The 20804-nt window shown below is 37.7% G+C and overlaps 1 protein-coding gene across 21 annotated transcripts in view; it reads left to right on the top strand.

Moving 5' to 3' along the window:
• The window catches only part of PHF20L1 (PHD finger protein 20 like 1), a 72916-nt gene that overhangs the window by 36501 nt on the left and 15611 nt on the right, over positions 1-20804 (top strand). For 17 of the 21 annotated variants that reach the window (XM_060420003.1, XM_027972883.3, XM_042254080.2 and 14 more), the window contains 5 exons: positions 2066-2254; positions 2535-2732; positions 9119-9175; positions 10382-10489; positions 19525-19689. In XM_060420003.1, the coding sequence (XP_060275986.1) occupies positions 2066-2254; positions 2535-2732; positions 9119-9175; positions 10382-10489; positions 19525-19689 (717 nt within the window). The remainder of the gene's footprint in view (positions 1-2065; positions 2255-2534; positions 2733-9118; positions 9176-10381; positions 10490-19524; positions 19690-20804) is intronic. The other 4 variants (XM_060393350.1, XM_060393349.1, XM_042254086.2 and 1 more) reach the window with 1 other exon arrangement.

Raw genomic sequence — 20804 nt, 5'->3', positions numbered from 1 at the left:
TCCTATAAGATACATTAAAAACAGTTTGGTTGTAGTTATATTGTTATTTTTATGAAGTTGCATTTTAAAAATTCAAACTTAAGTGGATATGACAGGGAAGGCTTGAAACTCTCTCAGGGGCAAAATCCATATACATTTCTGACTGATGTATTGTACAGAGGGACAGTGACTATACTGTTGGTTAAGAAACCTCAGCATTTAGTAACCATAATTTAGTAACTATAGTTTGACTTTCCTCAACTAATGATCCAAGCACAGTTAGAGGCCTGATTCATTACAAAAAAAAAAACAAAACCATTATGGGATACAGAAAGACCCATGGTGGATATGTGGATATTGTCCTGAACTCCTAAGGCTTCTTATGGATTGATTTAGTCATTGTCCCCACTTGTCTATACCCCACCCCCAATACATTTTATTCAGTTCTTCTAGGATTTAGAGCGCAGAATTCAGATTAATTTTACTAATGGAAGAAGAAAACTGTTTCCTTGATCTTATTTTTAAAGATTTTACTGTTTCAATACCGCTAATCTTTGAAGCATTTACTTAGTCTTTTTAATATAACCTTTCAACATGGGTATGGATATATTTAAGACAAGATTTGTGTTGACCCTATGTTTCTCATATTTTAGTATTTAAGTTAGAGATATAGAAAAATAATTACCTAAACTCACTGGGTAAAAGATAATTTTGCTGTTTATAACAGCAAATGAATTAGTAACCTGATTATTAAATGAATATGACAGTTTTCCTTATGAACTCCTCCCTATCATATCTTCTACAGCAATTAAAAATGGTGGCATTGAGAAGACTTCTGTCAGTCAAATATATTAAATTTCTCTTCTATTCAGTTGCTGTATTTTTTTTGCTCAACTGTATTTTTCATTTTTTGATTAGGTTTTGGTACTTTTTTGTTTTGATTTGGTTCTGTCTAATAAATGAAAGGATGGGAACAGAAACACTCAGTTGTTTCGTCCTAAGCTTCACTTCTTTATGGCATTTATCATTAAATGATGTCATCAGTAGTCACTAAAGTGTCAGATGACACTGATATGTATTTTATTTTGAATTGTTTTATATTTTAGTATTATAACCACAGTGAGTTTTATCCTTTTCTTTCAGTTATCACCATGTCTTTTCATTTTGATTTTTGTAAAAGTACTTTTGAATACCCAAAGCATCAACTTCTTTAGACCTCGCTTATTTTCTCCTTCTAAATTAACATAAATATATTGGCTTATGTAGTCCTGCCTGTTCTAAATAATCAAAATGTTTATGTGCTGTGTAGAAGGAAAATGAAAGGTTAAAAAGAATTTCCAAGCTTTTGTGTAATATATAGCTAGAAGATGCTCAAGTGACTCAGTGAGTTTTTCCAAACAAAACAAAAAACATTTGAGGGCAAGAACTGTCATATTTTTTAAAAATTCTCATTTTTTGCCCATAGTGAGTACTTAAAGTTATTTGTGCTCAATTTATTTTTTTTTTTTAATGAATCAGGCCCAAACATCTGTTTACAAAAATCCATTTGGGGGAATGAGGGTGGGATAAAATTATTTACATTAGTTTTACTTTAGCAAGTAAAGCACTAACTCTACAATGCATGTCAGAATTTTGTTACCGATGCCCCTGTCTTTTTTTTCCCTTAGAGATTCTAGATTTGTAATATAGCAAAAGGAATATATATATATATATGTTTTTTTTTTTTTTTTAAGAAATCTGTGGCTATACAGAGATAATTTTCCCAAAGGAAGAATGGCAACTAACAACAATCTGCAATTAGAGAATAAACTGTAGTCTTTTTCCATGGGAAACTACCTGAAATGAATGTTCCATGTTATTTTCTTTTGGTTCTAGTAGGCTTTAGATTTTAAAAGTTTTGATTAACCCTTGTGAATGAGGGCAGCTTTTGCCTTTGATTCCTTTTGGAACATGTGCTGTTCCTTGTGGATACCTTAACAGCATCAGAGGGCAGAATTTGAATCATTTTTCCCGTTTTTTCTCCTTAAATATGATAAGATGATCCCGGCATGTATCTGCTTCGTGAACATTGAAGATCTTTTTCTAGGTCCTCCACAGCCTGTGAACCCCCCTAGACCTTTCAAGCATAGTGAGCGGAGAAGAAGATCGCAGCGTTTAGCCACCTTGCCCATGCCTGATGATTCTGTAGAAAAGGTTTCTCCTCCCTCTCCAGCCACTGATGGGAAAGTATTCTCCATCAGTTCTCAAAATCAGCAAGAGTCTTCAGGACCAGAGGGTAATGTATATTGATTTCCTATAGATCCAAACGTAAAAGAAGACAAAGAAAACACTTAAGAGATAAAGATTATTAAAATTTAAGAGATTTCTGCTTTTTTTCCTTCTTAAGATCTCTGGACTTTGTAGATAAGCACTTCATTTGATTCTACAAATATTCGTTCAGTGCCTTCTTTGTTGATTGCCAGGCACTGTTTAACTTATGTAGCATTTTAATCCACATTGATATTAACTGAGACAGTGTACCTCTGTTAACATACTGCGTTCTTTATTCTGTGTAGTACCTGACGTTGCACATTTGTCATTGGGACCCTGTCTCCCTCTTGACTTAAGTCGTGGTTCGGAAGTCACAACACCGCTAGCCCCAGATCCCTCTTACCATAATGAATGCCTCAGAGCAGAAAAGGAAGATACACAGATGCTTACAAATCTTTCTTCCAAAGCAGTGACTGATGCAAGAGGAGCTCCAGCAGCCTCAGGTAAAAGATTCATTTTTACAAAGTTAGCTAGGCTTGCATTTATATGGTAAAATGAGTTTGATGTATAAATTACATTTTTTAATATGTTGTTCCTCCTCATAAATAACTTTTATGTAACAGCTGTGGAAGATGGGGTTTACAGTCATTTTGTGCGACCATTGTCTACCATTTTTCCTGGACATAATACTTATTTTGTCACTTGACTTGCTTCTCCCTACTTTTTTCTTATATTCCGTTTCTACTAAGTAGGAATTACTAGAGTATAATCACAGAAGTTCTTGGTTTTGAAGCCAGAAAATACTTAACAGGGTCAATACTTTATAGGTTTAAAAATTTTAATAGAATTTAAGAAACGCTTGGCATAAGTTAACTGAACGTCGTTAAGTCTCTAAGTCCAACTCTTTATGACCCCATGGACTGCAGCACTCGTCTTCCCTGTCCTTCACCATCTCCTGGAGTTTGCTGAAACTCTTGTCCATTGAGTCGGTGATACCATCCAACCGTCTCATCCTCTGTCGCTTCCTTCTCCTCCTGCCTTTAATCTTTCTCAGCATTGGGGTCTTTTCCAGTGTTTGTAATAGAACTTAATGTTTAAGAAACACTTAGCTTAAGTTAACGATATACTTTATCTTAAATATAGTCCGATATTTTGGAGCAGAATCTCCCAAATTTAACCATAATTGATTATAACGTTATTTTGAGAGTTTCAAGTGTAAAACCAACCATGCTCTAGAAGACATTTTTTGATTATTTTATGATACTTGTTGTAATTATTTGAAACCTTTCTGAGGTGTTCTATCAAGTTGGTATTTTAATGTAACAGAATATTAATTTGTATTTCCATTATATGTTTACATCCTTTTATTTGGAATTTTATAGGATTTTAATTTCAAGCATAGAGTATGTGTAATTCAAAAATAGAGGCAAATACTAATACCTTTTCAGTAAGTTACTAATTTAGAATTAGATGGATGAAGGAGATCTGAACTGAGTCAGTTCTGAAATGGGAAAAAACATAAAACTGTTTTTGATTTGCAGCCAAAGAGCACTGGGGATAATTGATTTTAATAGCGTCTTCTCTGAAGTCATTTTATCAAATCCTTAGGTGAAGTATGAAATAGAGCTTGCTCTTTTCTGGTGGCCTTTGGTGGATATTAAAGTAACTTAAAGAAACATGCTTTTTACATTACTGCCATTACCTTCTTATTCCTTCTTTGAAAGTAAAAATGTAACTAATAGTAAATATACAGTGTTCTACAAGTCCATTAATCAAAAAAGATTGAAGTTATTTTATATGCAATAGTGTTTCCATATCTGGATTTTTTAAAAAAAACCAGTGCCCAAACTTAGAGATATGTAGGCTTTGAAGCATTTCTTGTCATTTCCCAAATCTTATCCATTGTCTTTGGACACTTTCTAAAAGCCCCTTCTATCTGTGGATAATTGATTTTTCTTTCCCCTGTTTTCACAAGATTTCTGAATTACCCTTAACCTTTGAGATACTTTTCCTCAAGAGGTGAAGTTCTTAAGAGTGCCTTGACAATATGGAATTTGTTGCTGTACTGAATATATAAAAATATGTTCAAGTTAAACTATATATTCATTGGGGAGATTATTTATAGTTGTGCGTTTGAAAATATTTGTATTTTGGTTTATATGTGTAAGTTTTTCTAATAATAACAAGACTGAAAGATAGACCAGTGTAAATAGGTGTATATTATAACTAAGTTATGCTAGCTGGATGATGTATCCTAAAATGTCAAAGTAGTGATTGTGTATGGAAATCCATGATTCCAGTGATTTTGTGTCTAATCAGAATACTAGCCTAGTGTTGTTGTTTCCAGAATTTCTAGCATATTTGTGGAGAAACAGGTAATTATCACTGAGGTGTGGTTCTTGTTTCTCGTAATGATTAAGATGCACTGGGGTAGAGGTAAGGCATGATTTTTTTCCCCCCATTTAAGTATTAGAAATAACTATTTGAGAAAGTCCAAGTAGCAAGGTAATTTTTTGGGAAAGTGAAAGGTAGAGAGGAGTTGGTTTTATAATGTGATGAGTTTGTAAGTTCGTTGAAGAGTGACGACCGTTTTAAGTATGGTGATGACTGGCAACTTTAATTGCTTAAATCAAGGAAGTGCATGCTTTTAAATGTTAATTAACTGAAAGTCTTGTTTATTAGGGTTGAACACAGTCACAACATATTTGAATGTATTTGAATGTGGGATTGGGAGGGATTGTTTCTCTTAACCTCTTCTAATTTTTTATTTTTTGAGGGAAATAATAGAATTCAAGTTGTGTTCTAATTGGACACCTTTTGATTAAAACTTTGTGAACCTGTCTGACTTGCATGGAAATTCTCAGTGGTCTGCGCGCTTTTTTTCTCTTAACATTTTTGTTAGCTGCTCTCAAAAATGGTTTGCAGTGTTTGTAGGCCTTCTCTCTGCACCCCAAGTTTTCTTCCATCTGAAGTCAGAGTACCAAGAGTTTTTGTTCTGTTTGATCTTATTTTTTTTCATGTTTACTTGGTTCATTTCCATCTTAATTATAAAAGTAAGCTTTGTTACTGTTGAGTTTTAAAACTTCTGTAGAAAACATTATTTCCCAGAGCTTGTATCAAAGACATTTTCTGGGGTGTTTTTTCCAAATTGAAATTCTTGGAGTATTTAGAATGACTGAGGATATTAGTCCTTAACTGTGGAATAGTTTAACAGAGTTTTACTTTTTCTTGTGGGAGATTATGTTCTCACTGCTGAGTTTAGCAGTCAAGATAAAGAACTGATGATACTATGCAGATTATGCAGTTATTATATACACCTATTCTCAATAGGTTAACACTTGCTTTTAGTTGTTTTCTAGTAGAGATAATGAACTTACGCTAATCTTCTACATTCTTCTACTGGGAAGCATGCGTGCAATATGACTATAAACAAGATTAAAAATACCTTGCTGCCCACATTACAACAATACCAGTCATTGGTGCCCTTGTAAAACTTGGTGCCGTTGTTCTTATTTTTTTTTCAGAACGCTTTATCTAACAGAGTCCATCAGTTTTAGGTAAGGATAGAGTCTTAGTTCTATTACTATTAGTTCTGTCGCTAACTGGGAATGTTGGCTGGTTTTCTTATTTATCTCCTGGATGTCCATATGACAGTTACTGAATTACTCTGACCTCTTTAAGGAGTTTAAATCTGGAAGCTCAATGTATGAAAGGATGGGCCAACAATCAAACTGAGTCGCTGAGTCGCCTGTGCCCGGTGCTGTGCAGGCGTCGCATCTTAAATGTTTGGTGGTTAGTCCATCATCTTACACCAACTTCACATTTATTTTCTGAAAGCCTTTTTGTTTTAGGGTGGCTTTCAATTTTTTTTTTTTTTTCCAGAATTGTACAAAACCAAACCAAACCACAACCAGAGACTCCTTAATCTACTTCCACCCCCACACCAAATGTTCATGGTTTATTCAAAGCCTGGGGTTTCCATGGAGAGTCTCAGGGATAGCCTCTTTTTTTTTTTTTTTGCCGGAAAAATCAGATATTTAGCACACTGAAGAAACCCACTCTGCATTATGGGGCTTTCCGTGACATGAAAGCAGATATGGCTCAGAGATCTGTCTCTCTTGCTTTAATCTGGATAGCTCCATTTGTTTTTTATCGTGTTTTTTGTTTGGCCAGGGGTAGGGGTGGGGTTGTAATATATATTGGCCATTATATAGTATTTTGTTTGAAAAAGTTCTGTTGATAAAATTTAGTTTACAAATCACTATTCTGTTAACTAATAACCTAGTACTGTGGTTCCCAAATTCTGCTGCATGGTGAAATAAAGACAATGTAGAGAGCGTCTCATAAAATGACATTTGTTCTTTTATGGAATTCTTAAATAGATCTATTTTTAAATCTATTTGTGCATGAGTGTTTTTAAAAGTCCTGTCATTATTGCCTATAGGAATATTTACTTTAATATCCTTGTTTAAATGTTGACAAGCTTTTCTCAGTTCCCTAGTTTTACTTTTGAAATTTTATAGTTAAGAAATATAGAAACCAACACAATGTTGAAAAGCAGTTTTCCTCCAATTAAAAAAAAAAAAAGAAATATGAAGGTTTGGGACCCCCCAGAACATGTGAAAACAGTCTAGAACGGATCCTCCTGAAAGCACTCATATTATAATTTCTGTATCTGTTCTGCTGTGCTGACCTGTGTTCCAGAGCTGAGGGTCAGGACAATGTTGTTTGTCTTCCAAGTGCCTGAGGGATCCCACACATTCCAGCCAGAAAAGGCATCCCTGAAAGGCTGTTCCTTTTATTTGAATCACCCCAGGTGCTTCCCAGGTGACTCAGTGGGTAAAGAACCTGACTGCTATGCAGGAGATGCAGGAGTAGCAGGTTTGATCCCTGGGTCTAGAAGAACCCTTGGAAAAAGGCATGGCAATCCACTCCAGTATTCTTGCCTGGAGAGTCCCGTGGACAGAAAGACACCTGGAGGTCTGTGTCCATAGGGCTGCAGAGAGTTGACAAGACCAGTGACTGAACACGCAGGCGCAACATGCAGGTGGCGCCAGTGGCAAAGAACCTGCCGGCCATGCAGGAGACATAAGAGACGCAGGGTTGATCCCTGGGTCAGGAAGATCCCCTGGAGTAGGAAACGCCAGCCCACTCCAGTATTCCTCTCTGGAGAATTCCATGGACAGAGGAGCCTGGTGTGCTCCTGTCTGTGGGGTTGCAAAGAGTCGGACATGCCTGAAGTGGCTTAGCTTGCACGCAGGGGATTCTGGACGTGTTCCACCTTTCACACTGGAGACTCAGTGCTCCCAGAGATTAGGGCCCTACAGGGGCGAAACTCATAGTCAAGGGTTGCTTCTGGTGTATCTCTACCATCACTTAAGATTTAGAATGCAAATCTCTTATTGTTTCTGTCGTAAATGCCCTGTCATTGTCAAGAATACTGCATTAAGTTTTTGAAAATTTCATGGTGTGGTGCAGTCATTGTTAGTAAGCAGTGATTAGTGAAAGGAAATGAGGCATTTGTTCAATGGTCTTGATAATAAGGAAATTTAATCTCATTTCTCTTTGATGTTCTTTTCATTTTTTGGTCATAAGAAATCTTTTTATCAGGGAGATTACCAATATTTTTATTGAATTTGAAACAATTATTAGCACCTCATTAACATTTAGTTCAAGTTGAGTGGTATTTTTAAATTTTTGTTGTGTTTTATTTAATTTATGTAAATTATTTACAGTAAGCTGAATCAAATGGTAGCTTTTTGATACCTTTTTGGAGTGATTTAAAAGTCAAAGAACTCATAAATGGTAATATTAGAGCATAATTTAATAGACTGAAATTGTATTTAAGCATACTAGAGTCTTTTTCTTAGATTAACCCTAGACACAGATAAGATATTAGCATTGGAAATAGCTGAATATGAGTTCAGAAGCTTGGTTTAGTGTGTGTTTTGTCAGCAACACAGTTATTGAAGTGTACTATTGGTTTAAGAATGTATTTTGGACTATTAGATTATAATACCTAAGTGCCATTAAGTTGAATATTTGTTTTGTGTTAATAAGCCTTTATATCTTACATTTGGATAAAGACCAAAAATGATTTATAGAATAATTCTGTTTTGGCTTTTCTCGTTACCTAATAACACATTCGATGGAGTTCAGAGGTATTCATTTGTTCTAGGCAGCAGAGGTTAAATATTAGTTTAAAAAATTTGTGCAGATTGTTGAAAACCAGTATAATTTAATATGAAATTTGATATTTCATTTGGGTGATGGGAATAGCATTTTGTCATAATTGTCACAGGAGCAGAAATGTTACATGGACCTACTGCTGGAGTGCATTCCAACATTTCCTGGGTTGCCAAAGGCTGTGGTGCCAGAGTTGATCTTAACTGATTGCCCAGTGCATTCACCCTAACATTTTTTTATGTTTAGACCCACATTTATGCCATTTCTAGAAATGATGCAGTCTCAAATTACTCCACCATAATGGAGAAAAGTGAAAAAAAGCACTCATTATTTATCAGACACTAATCATTTTACATATTTTGACTCACGTAGTGCTGATAACAGTAGTAGGTAGATACTCTTACTCCTATTTGGTAGATAAGGAAACTGAAGCACAGAGAGATTAAATGATTTCCTCGAGACTGTGCAGCTAATAGATGGTGGAACTAGGGATCTAATCTGAATAGTCTGAAGAACCAAACATCATCCTTATTTCTTTGAAGTAAGAAATACCACTTCTTTGTTACTAGTTCAGGCAATAATGTAGACCTTTAGGGGAAAAGAGTCTTGGTAGAGTTTTGTGAGCAATTTTTAATTTAAAACATTGTCCCATACTCTTAACCTTTTCTGACTAAACTTACGTATTTTTCCCCTAAACCTGCAGGAATATCGAAAATGGAAAAAAAAGTGAAATTGGAAGAAAAAAGCTCAACTGCATTTGGTATGAACAGAAAGTAATCTTTAAGCAAAAGACTGTAGATGGCTTGGCAGTGGGAGGACGTAGTCTGTCCCTTACTTTTTACCTGTTAGTGCTCCTGTAGGTGTAAGTGATCCTCTGTTTTAGTGTTTATTAGTTTATTCACCTCCAAATATGTTGTTTCTTAATACATGTCTTGTAGTAGTATGTGTATTTTTTTGTCAATGAACCCTAAGGCTTTCTTTGAGAACTTGATGTTTTTGAACATCTTTGAAATTATGACTGTTTAAAAATATGGTGCCATTTAATATTGTTGATCCTTAGAGAATGGATGGTAAATTAAAATAGCCTTTTTTTCCCAGCCATTTTTTTTTGTACTTTCTTTATAAAAAGATACTAAATTTTCTGCTGTCTTTTCTGTCTTCTGTGCTATCATGACTGTAAGTTTTGGAATAATGGATAATAGTCTTAAATATTCTACAAATTAGCTCCCTGGAGCTTGAGTTACTCAAAGTTGGTTCAATGTGGTTGATAAGCTGTGGGCTAAACCTTTCTGAGTTGGACAATAGTTGAATATATGTGATGAGTTAATTTTAAATAAAGTATTCTAGGATACTGTTTTAACATCTGTTCATTTTCTTTAAAGTGCATATGATTGAGAAAAAAGAAATATTTTAAAACTTTAAGACAAAATTTAGTTTAATGAATTGTTTTTACTTCTTTGTGCTTTGTATCTTCATTCTTATATACGTGGAAAATATTGAAAGACTGAAGGAATTATTTGTGAATTTGACTTAGTTTTTAAAATATTTTTCCAAAAGAAAAAAGTTCAAGTTTTTTTTAATCTTCTAATACATTTTGTTGTTAAATTTTGTGTGGAAATGCTGAGTCTCCTCAGTCAAGTTTTTCTTAAATTGTGGAGTATATTTCTTGCCACATCAGGAAACTGAGTTACATTACTCATTTAAGAATTTTAACTACTGTCTGTGTTAACTTTAAGGTGTCAGGAGTTGGGATTTCTCAACACTGCTAATGAAGATTCCCTCTTATAGCCCAGTAAGCTAATCAGGAGTTCCAGACTCATGACAGGAACAGTTTAATTGAATCCATCCACTCTGGGCAGGTGACTGGAATAGCTGATTAAACCATAAATGCTGCTTTTAGGTTAACCACAAAGGAACACCTCGGGATCAGTCATGATTACTGACTGACTCCCTTTTTGTCATTTAGGTAAGAGAAAAGAAAAGGATAAAGAAAGAAAAGAGAAGAGGGACAAAGATCACTACAAACCAAAGCAGAAGAAGAAGAAGAAAAAGAAAAAGAAATCTAAGCAGCATGGTAAGTACAGTCCTTCCTCAGTATCTGGGGTATTAGTTCCCAGCAGTTACCAAAATCCACAGATGCTCCAGTTTCTTGTATCAAATGGCATGGTGTAGTCAGCCTTTCATACTTGTAGGCTCTACATACATCTGTGGAAATAAAAACTGATCTGCAGTTGGCTAAATCCACAGTTGCAAAACCTGTGGATGCAGAAGGCTGACTCTATGCTAAGATGGTGATTCCCATTTTTTAATATTCTAAAGTTCTTTTAGCTTTCCTCTTTTACAAAGTGGAGGTAGGACAGTATTCCCATGTTCTTAAGAGCCGAGCAGTTCGTCTAGTAGCCTTCCTTTGTCTTGCCTGTTTAGCTACAGTCAGTAAGTTAAGTGGTCTGTAAATTAGTCCTTGCAATGACTAGAGTCTTTCATTGCCAGCATTACGGTGGACTAGGTACCCTGAACAAGTACCCCTCCGTGAAGGAATTTCTCTCAATCTCGAATTTAAGGTCCTTTGAATTAGCTTTCCAGAAGTGAGGGAAAATATTTTTAGAAAAGCTTGGAGAAAAAACAAATGATTTTTCTAACAATAGCTTGTCACTAAATAGTCATTAAAGCAAAAATCATTCTTAGAGATAGGTTACCATATAGTGATAAAGGTTGAGTTCACTTTACATTTTTCTAAGTTTTATCACTGAATAACATCATCATATCTTTCTTAGTAATTAATTAACACAACCCAGAAGTGTCTGTAAGGATAAGAAAGATGGCAGCTGTGTAGTTGATCCAACAGACCTGTCCAGGACACTGAACTCAGCAGCTGCAGAGTAGACAGCTTTTTCAAATAGACTCAGATAAAATGGACCATGGGATGCAACTTAAGCAAGCCTCAACACATTTTAAGGGCTTTCCTGGTGGCTCAGATGGTGAAGAGTCTGCCTGTAATGCAGGAGACCCAGATTTGATCCCTGGGTTGGGAAGATCCCCTGGAGAAGGGAATGGCTACCAACTCCAATATTATTGCCTGGAGAGTTATCTTAAAATCACTATTGAAAAGACAAAAAGCCCTATATGTTTAGAAATCAAGCAAAATATTTTAAAATGATTCATGGATGAAAGAACAATGCCAAAGGGAAAATAAGATATTAAGAACCTGGCAGGTGATGAAAATATTATACATGTATCAACACTTGAAAATGTAGTTAAGATTGCACTTGCAGAGAAGAATATTGCCATACATGCTTATAAAAGAAAAGAAGGCTCAAAGTCAGCTAAGCCTCCAGCTTAAGAGGTTAGAAAAGATTAAGCCCAGAAAAAGTAGAAGTGAACATGAATAATAAACATATGAACAGAAATTAATGAACTAAAAAAAAAGGTAGAAGAAATGAAAAATGCCAAAATTAAATGATGACACCTAATTTTAGACTTCTGGCCCCTAGAACTGAGAGAATAAACTTCTATTATTTCTGTCCACCAGTTTTATGGTAATTTGTTGGGGGCAGCTCTGGGAAACTGATACAACTCCAAATTCAGTTTGTTATTATTGTTGTTTAGGCACTCAGTTGTATCCAACTCTTTTGGGACCCCATGGGCTGTAGCCTACCACGCTCTTCTGTTCATAGCATTTCCCAGGCAAGAATATTGGAGTGGGTTGCCATTTCCTCCTTCAGGGGGTCTTCCCCATCCAGGGATTGAACCCAGGTCTTCTGCATTGGCAAGTGGGTTCTTTACCACTGAACCACCTGGGAATCCCCAAATTTTATTTTAATTGATTTAAATAGCTTTGCTCTCAAAATCGGAAGAGAACAGTATGGGAAAGGGCAGTCACAGGCCGTTCTTATTTGTGGACAAAGAGGCAAAACACATGGAATTAAATCTAGCAGGATGTTTAAAAATATGACCATATAGGATTGGAATGCAAAGTGGTTTGACATTAGAAAATGAATTAAGGAAATTCACCACAGGAACATAGTTTCAATAAATGTAGAAAAACCATTTGATGCATCCATGTGTACTTACATTAAAAAAAAAAAAACTTTGAATAGCAGATTGTAAAACTTTATTTAGAAACATAAAGAAAGCCTAAATAATCGGGAAATGCCTCATATTCATGCGGTAGTAGATTGCTGTTGAAAAGGTGCCACTTGAAATAAATCTATAGATTCATTGCTGATTCTGAACTTAACATGGAAGAGTAAAGAGCCAAGAATGAGATAGTCACTCTTGAAGAAGAATAAGGAGAGTTACTATTCAGTTATCAAAGCGGGGAGGTATTTTGAAGGAATAGACTGTGTTAAGAACACAATAATCCAAAGCAGATCATACATATTTCAAAACTTAGTTTGTTCAAAGCTGACGTCTTAGTTTGGTAGGTAACTAATTGGTATTAGAATAATTTATAATCCATATAGTGACAGTAAAACTGGACTCCAGCCTTACACCATGTACAACAATCAGACTGATACTGATGAGACTTCTATGTGAAAGACAAAACTATAGAACTTTGAAAGTACAGAATGTCATATTTGTGCTCTTTGGGCAGAAATTTCTAAATGAAGAATGCTAACCCAAAAGAAAAGGTTGAAAATGTGACTAGACTGAAATGAACTTTGGTTCATCAAAAGCCTTACAGAGAGAGTGAAAAAACAACACAAACCATAAGAAAATAATCAAAACATAAATACCTGACAGAGTATTAGTATTCAGAATGTATTTCAAGCCCTTACAGATCAAAAAGAGAAAGAAAACCCAGTAGGAAAATGGACAAAAGAGTTTAATAGGTATTTTACAGAAGTGGAAACCTGAAAGTGGTTATATAAGACAGTGCACACTCTTAGGCGAAGCTGCCTAATGTAACTTGCAGAACCTAGTGAAATCTATTTCCTCTCTGCCATATTGGCAGAAATTACGAGGTGAAAGGTATCAGATGTGCCGAGGAGGTGGAGGCAGTGGTACAGCCACCATGGGAAAGCCACCATGTTTTTCTGATGAGAGTGGATTTGACCTCAAATTCCGAACTAAACTCACACGGTCTGTCAGGAGACATGTGCAAGAATGTTGATGGCAGCACTGGCACTGGCCTGGGTCCACCTGTCTTTCAGTGGGATCTGTGTCACTGTGTAAAATAAAAGGATGATACCCGTTGGAATCGCATGAATAAAATGGATAAACTAAAAATCAAGTCACAGAGGAAAACATGTACAGTTTTACAGTTTCATTTATGTAAACATCTAAAAGTTGTAAAACTAAGCAGTGTATTTTTTAGAGGTTGCAATGTATGTAGCAAAAGCATAAAGGAAAGCAGGAGAATGATAAATAGAAATTCAGAATTAGTGTTGCCTGTGAGGTAGAGAAAGGACTTTTCATTTCACATTGAAGGTGGCACAAAGGAACCTTCCAAAAGTGACAGTGATGCTCTCTCAGAGTACATGGTGGCTATCTGAGCATTTTGTAGTATTTACCGGCTTTATGTCATACTCATTTCCCCCCCATACGCATCAGACACTTAAAAAACAGTTTCAGAAACTATGACGCCAATGAGGTACTTTCAGAATTTGTAATCATTGTTGGTAAATTCTTCAGATTTTAATTCTCTCTGTAGGTCAAAAATAGCATCTGATCTTCCCACAGAATATAAAGTTTCTGTATTCTCAAACTCTAAAGTAAATTTGAAGATGTGGGATCAAAATGGCATTGAAAAACTGGAACCCACTTCCCAGACACTCTGCCTTGCTCCTCAGCTTTTCTGTCTGACCCCACCCCTTCATAGACAGCTCTTTGGAAGTCATACTGGAGAGAACCAAAAATTAGGTAAACAGAAACCAGGAACCACAGATTCCTGTTTAGTGACTTCTCTCCTGTGATGATATATCAGAATGCAGGCATAACAAGTGTCACACTGCAGGCCAGATGCCAGATGAACTAGCTGAGCATATTTGGCTGCCTTGGGTATTCCAGTGGAGACACCGAAGCGTCAGGGCAAAGCGTCAGGGCAGGAAGGGCCATGCTTTTTTTAAGTCACTTTAACGTCGCGTCAGCAAACAGGACTGTTCCAGTACGCTGCAGCAGATGCAGAGTCTCCTGTACTGAAGCACCTGTGACAGTGGGGAACAGACAACAAGGAGCGGCTGATGAAGAACAAAGTAAGAAGCAGGCCATACTTGGTAGCAGAGTGAGGGATAGTGACCGCACGTGAGATTGCAGGAAGCGATGACTTAAAGAAAGGAGAATGGTTAGGATGAGTAAGTGAAAGTCGCTTAGTCATGTTGACTTTTCCACTCTATGGACTGCAGCCTTCCAGGCTATCCTGTCCATATAATTCTCCAGGCAAGAATATTGGAGTGGGTTGCCATTTCCTTCTCCAGGGATGACTAAGTCTTGGCCAAGTTCAGAGAAAATTTGCATTTCAGACTTGAAGCCCACCATGACCTATGGCGACACTGTTTATAAAGAGCCATAGAGTTTTCCTGATGGTTCAGCAGGTATAGATTTCGCCTGCTATGCAGGAGACATGGGTTTGATCCCTGGGTTGGGAACATCCCCTAGAGGAGGAAATGGCAACCCACTCTAGTGTTCTTGCCTGGCAAATCCCCATGGACAGGAGCCTAGTGACCTACAGCCCATAAAGAGTCAGACATGACTGAGCAACTAAGCACATATTAAAGAAATAAACCTTTAAAAAAAAAGGTTGCATATCTTTTAATTAAAAAGAACCTTATATCTTTGCATTGTAAAATCACATCTATAAATGAAAATCTTAACTTTGAAAACAGAGTCCTGGTAAAGACTAGCAATGCATAGGATCATTGCTCTTTGTACACAGCAGGTGTTAGATCGGGTAATCACTAGCATCTTTGCAATTAATTATTACATTTGAGGAAAATTTATTCTGGGCTATTTAATTCATCTTGGAAATGACACTTTCCCCCAGGTGATTAAATTAGAAGAGTGTTCTTTAAACTTAAATAGGGGGTTTTAAATAACTTTGAAATTTTAAGGACATCTTAAATTTTAAAGAATTCACATTATTACTGTATTCGTTCCTAATAGAAGATGTATTTTAGTTTGCAATTACTACCATCAAGGAGTTAAAAAAATTCTTTTCCTTTTACCACTCAGTGCAGTTTTGCATATCCTGTGATGCTAATTATGTACCAGATACTAAGCATTTTACATATACTAGTTCATTTAATCCCCACATTAACCTTTCATGGTGGGGCCTGTTAGCCCCATTTTATAAACTGTTAACTAAAACAGAAAGATAAAAGAGAGTTGTCCAAGCTCACATGGCTAGTAAGTGGAGAAAAGCAGATTGAAACCCAGGCAGTCTAGCTTCTGAGTCTTAATTTTCATGCTGTGTTGTTAATTTTGACCTCCTTGCCTTAAATATTGTTTTCTAGGCTATGCATTCTTCCTTTCTTGTGTCTGTTAACATACTAAGTCCTTAGTAGTTATCTGTTAGTTTAAATGAAGCTATGGAAAATAGTAGTTAAACAATCCTTTATAATTATTCCATACAACTGTGGGTTGACAGATGTTTTGATTACCAGAATTAGTTACATAATATAAAGTTAACATTGTGTTCAGTCTGTGTGTGTGAGAAATGGCTATGTTGGGATTTTATTTGAGTGACATCTTTGCCAGTGTTTAACTTTGTTATTTTAAGCAAATTGCTTCATCTCCTTGTCTTTTATGTATCTATAAATATGGGGAAACTGAAGACATAACAGAGGTTTAAGAGAACTAGAATGAGAAATGCAAAGAGAATCCAAAGTGTTATATAGTAAAAACAAAGATTCCCTTCTAGGTGTTTGTAAGCAAGCATTTATGTTGGGAGTGGTAAGGAGTAGGCATAAATATCTACTGTGATGTGTTGTGTGTGTGGTAAAAGTGATACAAAATAAATTCTACTTGGTGAAGCTTTATGAAGAAGATGACATTTGCTCTAACCCTGAAACATAGCAGTAGACTTCTGTTTGTAATAGCCATAGGGCATGAGAGTGGGGAATACAGGTTCGGTGTAGAATGCTAGGGCTTCCCAGGTGGCACTAGTGGTAAAGAACCCACCTGCTAGAGACTTAAGGAGATGTAAGAGACCTGGGTCCGATCTCTGGGTTGGAAAGATCACCCTGGAGGAGGGCATGGCAACCTGCTCTGGAATTCTTGCTTGGAGAATCCCATGGACAGAGGAGCCCAGTAGGCTACAGTGCACAGGGTCACAAAGAGTCAGACATAACTGAAGCGACTTAACATGCATCCATGTAGAATGCTAGGAAATTTTATTTTTGTTCCGTGCTAATATACTGTACAGAGATTAAATGTCCTCCATGTTTTATTTTTAATACCAAATTGAGATTTCTACCATTATTTTTATACTGAACAAATACTTCCCTTTTCTCTGAGAGGGCCTTGTAATATGTAGTCAGTAAAAGGGCAGCTTTTGAGAGCTGATTGTGCAAGTTTACATCCTGATTGCGACACTTAGAGCTTAAGTTATTTAAATTCTGTACACTTCAGTTTCCTTGTGTGTAAAATGGTGATGATGGTTTCTGCTATGTAGATTCATTGTTAGGATGTCATAAGGTGATTGTTATGAAGTACTCAGTACCTGGCTAGCATTTAGTAGAGCCCCTTCACATTTCCACACCTGTGCTCAAGTAAGGCGATGCTGGCAGCTTTGCAGTTCCAGGGAGGCTCTGAGGGATGACTCTGAGGTCTGGCAGTGTGAGCATAGTCTGGGAGCATCCCACTGCTGAATGACATTGGGCGTGAGGCCCGAGAGAAGTGGTTTTAAAAGCTTCCCAGTGTGTATCAGATGCAAAATCCACTAATAACGCTTTTTTAGTTAAGAGTAAGGCTTCTGTAGTCAGACTGTCTGGGTTCAAATGTTGGCTTTGCCATTGATAGCTGTGTCTTCTTGGGCAACTAAACCTTTTCTGCCTGTTTTTTCATTTGTATAACAGCACTAACAGTAGTAGTTTTTTGTTGGAGAACTGTGAGGATTAACAGTAGTTGGTACCCATAATACACTTAGGTCATGTTTGGCATGGCCCGTGCCGTGGTGTTTAGGATGACCGCTGCTGCTGCCACACACTACTACCTAACAGTGAGTCAGAAACAACACATATTGATGATCTTAAGGTTCTGGAGGTCATACACCCAAAATGGGTCTTAATGGGCTAAAACCAAGGTGTCAGGACTGCACTCCTCTCTGGAGGCTCTGGGGAGAATCCGTTTCCTTGCCTTTCCCAGATTCCAGAGGCCACCACATGTCCTGGCTCATGTCCTGCCCCATCTTCAAAGCCAGCGGTGGCGGCTCAGGTCTTGTCTTAGTTTACATCCCTCTGACGCTGACTCTTTTGCCTCCCTCTTAATTTTAGGGACCCTTGTGATTACGCTGGGCCAACCCAGATAGTTCGGGATAATCTCTTATTTTAAAGTCAGCTGATGACCAGCTTGATTCCATCAGCAGCCTTAATTCCCCTTAATTTCCCATGTGATCCAGCATATCCACTTGTTCTAGGGATTGGGCCTTGGACATTTTAGGGGACTGTTTTTCTTTCTCCCATAACCACCAACTGCAAATGGCTGAGACTCAGTGTGCACCAGCATTGGACTGTTCTCGTAAACATTGCTTTCCACTCTCTATGATTCTTCAGCCTTTTCTACCTCTCATTTATTCCTTCATCTGCATTAGTTACATCCTTTGCCTCATACTCAGTTGAGTAAATGGAAGCCATCAGATGAACACTGGCTCATCTCTTCTCCACCACATCTATGTACTTAGCTGAATATGTCCTCTCCTTTACCTCTGCCAAAATGGAAAACTGCCTGTCTTTTTATTCTTGAATCCTGGCATGTCTCCCGTGCCCGCCACCCCGCCCCCCCCACCGTCATCACCACCCCTACCGCATGTTTAGATTTGTATGGACAATGTGTAGGGTCTTCCTTCTTTCAAAAGCCCCCTGCTGAACTCACATTTCGTTTCTGATTTCTCCACCTCCTATTTATGCTTCCGCTCCACCTCAGAACCCCAGTTTCAGCACCAAGTTGTTCAAGCAGAAACCTGGAAATTGCCCATGATGGCGGCTCACAGCCCTCCGTCTCCAGTCTGCAGATCACTGCGTCTGCTTTCAAATGTCACCTCAGCCGCCATCCTCCCAGCCCAGCCTGCCAGCATTTCTTGTCTGGTCTGTACCACTGCCTCTGAACTGTGTCCCCACTTCTGTTCATGCTCCCCAGACTCCCCCTCCATTCCACAGCTTTAAAACACGGGTGTCACATCCTGCTCCTCCTTACAAACTTTGACTTTTGTTCCTTTAAAACCAAGAATAAAATCTTACCTTCAGTGTGATCTGGCTCCTGTCACTCTGGCCTCATTTCTTACCTCCTTCCCTCCCTCACTGTGTTCTGGCCACGGGCTTGTCCCGTCGTTCAGATGTGCCCAGTGTTCTGCTTAGTGGCCGCCCCATGCGCCTAGACTCACACCCTCTCCTGTCTTTGCCCCCTGACTGCACCCAACTCAGCCAGTCCTTCTGCACCACTCAGTCTAAGCTGAGGAAGACAGAACTTTGACTGATTTCTTTCTGGACCATTTAATGTAGTTCAGAGGTTTTCTGCTGAATTTATTGATTGAATTATCACTGTGATAATTGACATACTAGACATCATGAGAATCTCTTTACCAAAAAAAAAGAAAAGCAAACAGTTAATTTCCATCTTCCACATCTTAACTTCAGACATAGCTGTGATTATGATGAAGAGAAAATGTAGCTATAATCCTTGTTCACTTCTGGACTACTTAATAAGAGTTTGTGGATACCAGTTAGAACCTGGTGCTCCCTGCTGTGTAGACACTGCCTGGGGTGTATCTCCCAATGTTCTTGCCAAAGCCAGTTCATCAGATGCATGATGATCTAGCTGCTCGTGGATGAGAAGAGAAAGTGGTGGCATGCTTGTTTATGTGTCATAAAACATGACCTTCTCATTATTTTTGTAGTGACTCTTCTTGATTACTTGACACTTTATTAATATTTCTCTATGTATCTTATGTTGCAGACTATTCAGACTATGAAGACAGTTCCCTAGAATTTTTGGAAAGGTGCTCTTCTCCACTAACTCGATCTTCTGGGAGTTCTCTGGCTCTGCGAAGCATGTTTACGGAGAAAAATACAACATATCAGTACCCAAGGGCAATCTTGTCAGTTGATCTTAGTGGTGAAAGTATGTGTAACCATGTAATGCTTAAAACAAAGTCTTACGATTCTTAAATGTATAACTGAGAACAGCGCATACTTGATCAGGTCCTGTCTGAGCAGGGCCCACAATTTAAAAAGTTACTCCATAAACCAATATGAAAATCTCAACATTAGAAATTTAGCTACTTTTAAAATTTATATGAAGTAGAACGAGCATTTCTACCTAACTGTAGGACAGGCGGTAAGGAAACAGTTAGTGTCCACTGTGTACTGGTCTTCTGCGGGTGTTTTTACATGCACTTTCATATTCTTCACTGCCAGCTTATAAAATAGATACTATTACCCACACTGCACAGACAAGCAGAGGCGTATAGGCTAAGTAACTTATAGGGCTAATTAGCATTAGAATTAAAATTCAAACCAAGGTCCATCTTAACTCCAAAGAAAATGCTTTTTCTACCAGATTTTTATCCTAGTCTTAAAAAGACACTTTGAATTCCAGATCACAGATATTTCTGTAACCAAAAGTCTGGAAATGTGGTCCGGGCAGTGATTGCAACACATTCAGGTGTTAGGCATGTTAACAGAAAGCCAGTTAGGCAATGGCATGAGCCCTGGAGTTGGAAGGACTCAGGTTCTCCTGCAAGTCCAGTCCCTGTGGTGGAGGGGGTGAGGACTCTCTCCTGCCAGTGTGCTAAGCAGTGGGGAGAGAGACTCTTAACTATAGACATTGATAGCCGTGGCTTGAGACTGGAGCTCCAGCACACTCAGGGAATGGAAGGTAAAGGACGGGGTTCCATCCTGTGTGAAATCCCAAGACTGTTTAGGGGGTGCCCTGTCTTCTTGAGTGCCCTGCGTGGCGGAGCCAGGTCATGTTTTCTCTTTGGCACTGTTACCGCCTGCTCTCTTCCAGGCCTAACTCTCTTCTAGCTCACGATAGAGAAAAGTATATTCTTCCCTTGACCCTAAAATAAGCACTTAGCACTTTAGAGATTTTTAAAATCTCAAATCTAAGAAAAACAGGGGAGAGAGGACTAGGGAAAAGGTCCATCCCCTTTTCCCTTTTGGGCCAGTGGTTCTTAACCTCAGGTGTACATTATATTCATTGGTGTGAGGCTAAAACACCAGGTAGAGGTCTGG

This window comes from Ovis aries, chromosome 9, assembly GCF_016772045.2.
Source record: "Ovis aries strain OAR_USU_Benz2616 breed Rambouillet chromosome 9, ARS-UI_Ramb_v3.0, whole genome shotgun sequence".
Lineage (NCBI taxonomy): Eukaryota > Metazoa > Chordata > Mammalia > Artiodactyla > Bovidae > Ovis > Ovis aries.
Note: the sequence above shows the minus strand (reverse complement) of the source record. Positions and strands in the feature narration are given on the sequence as shown.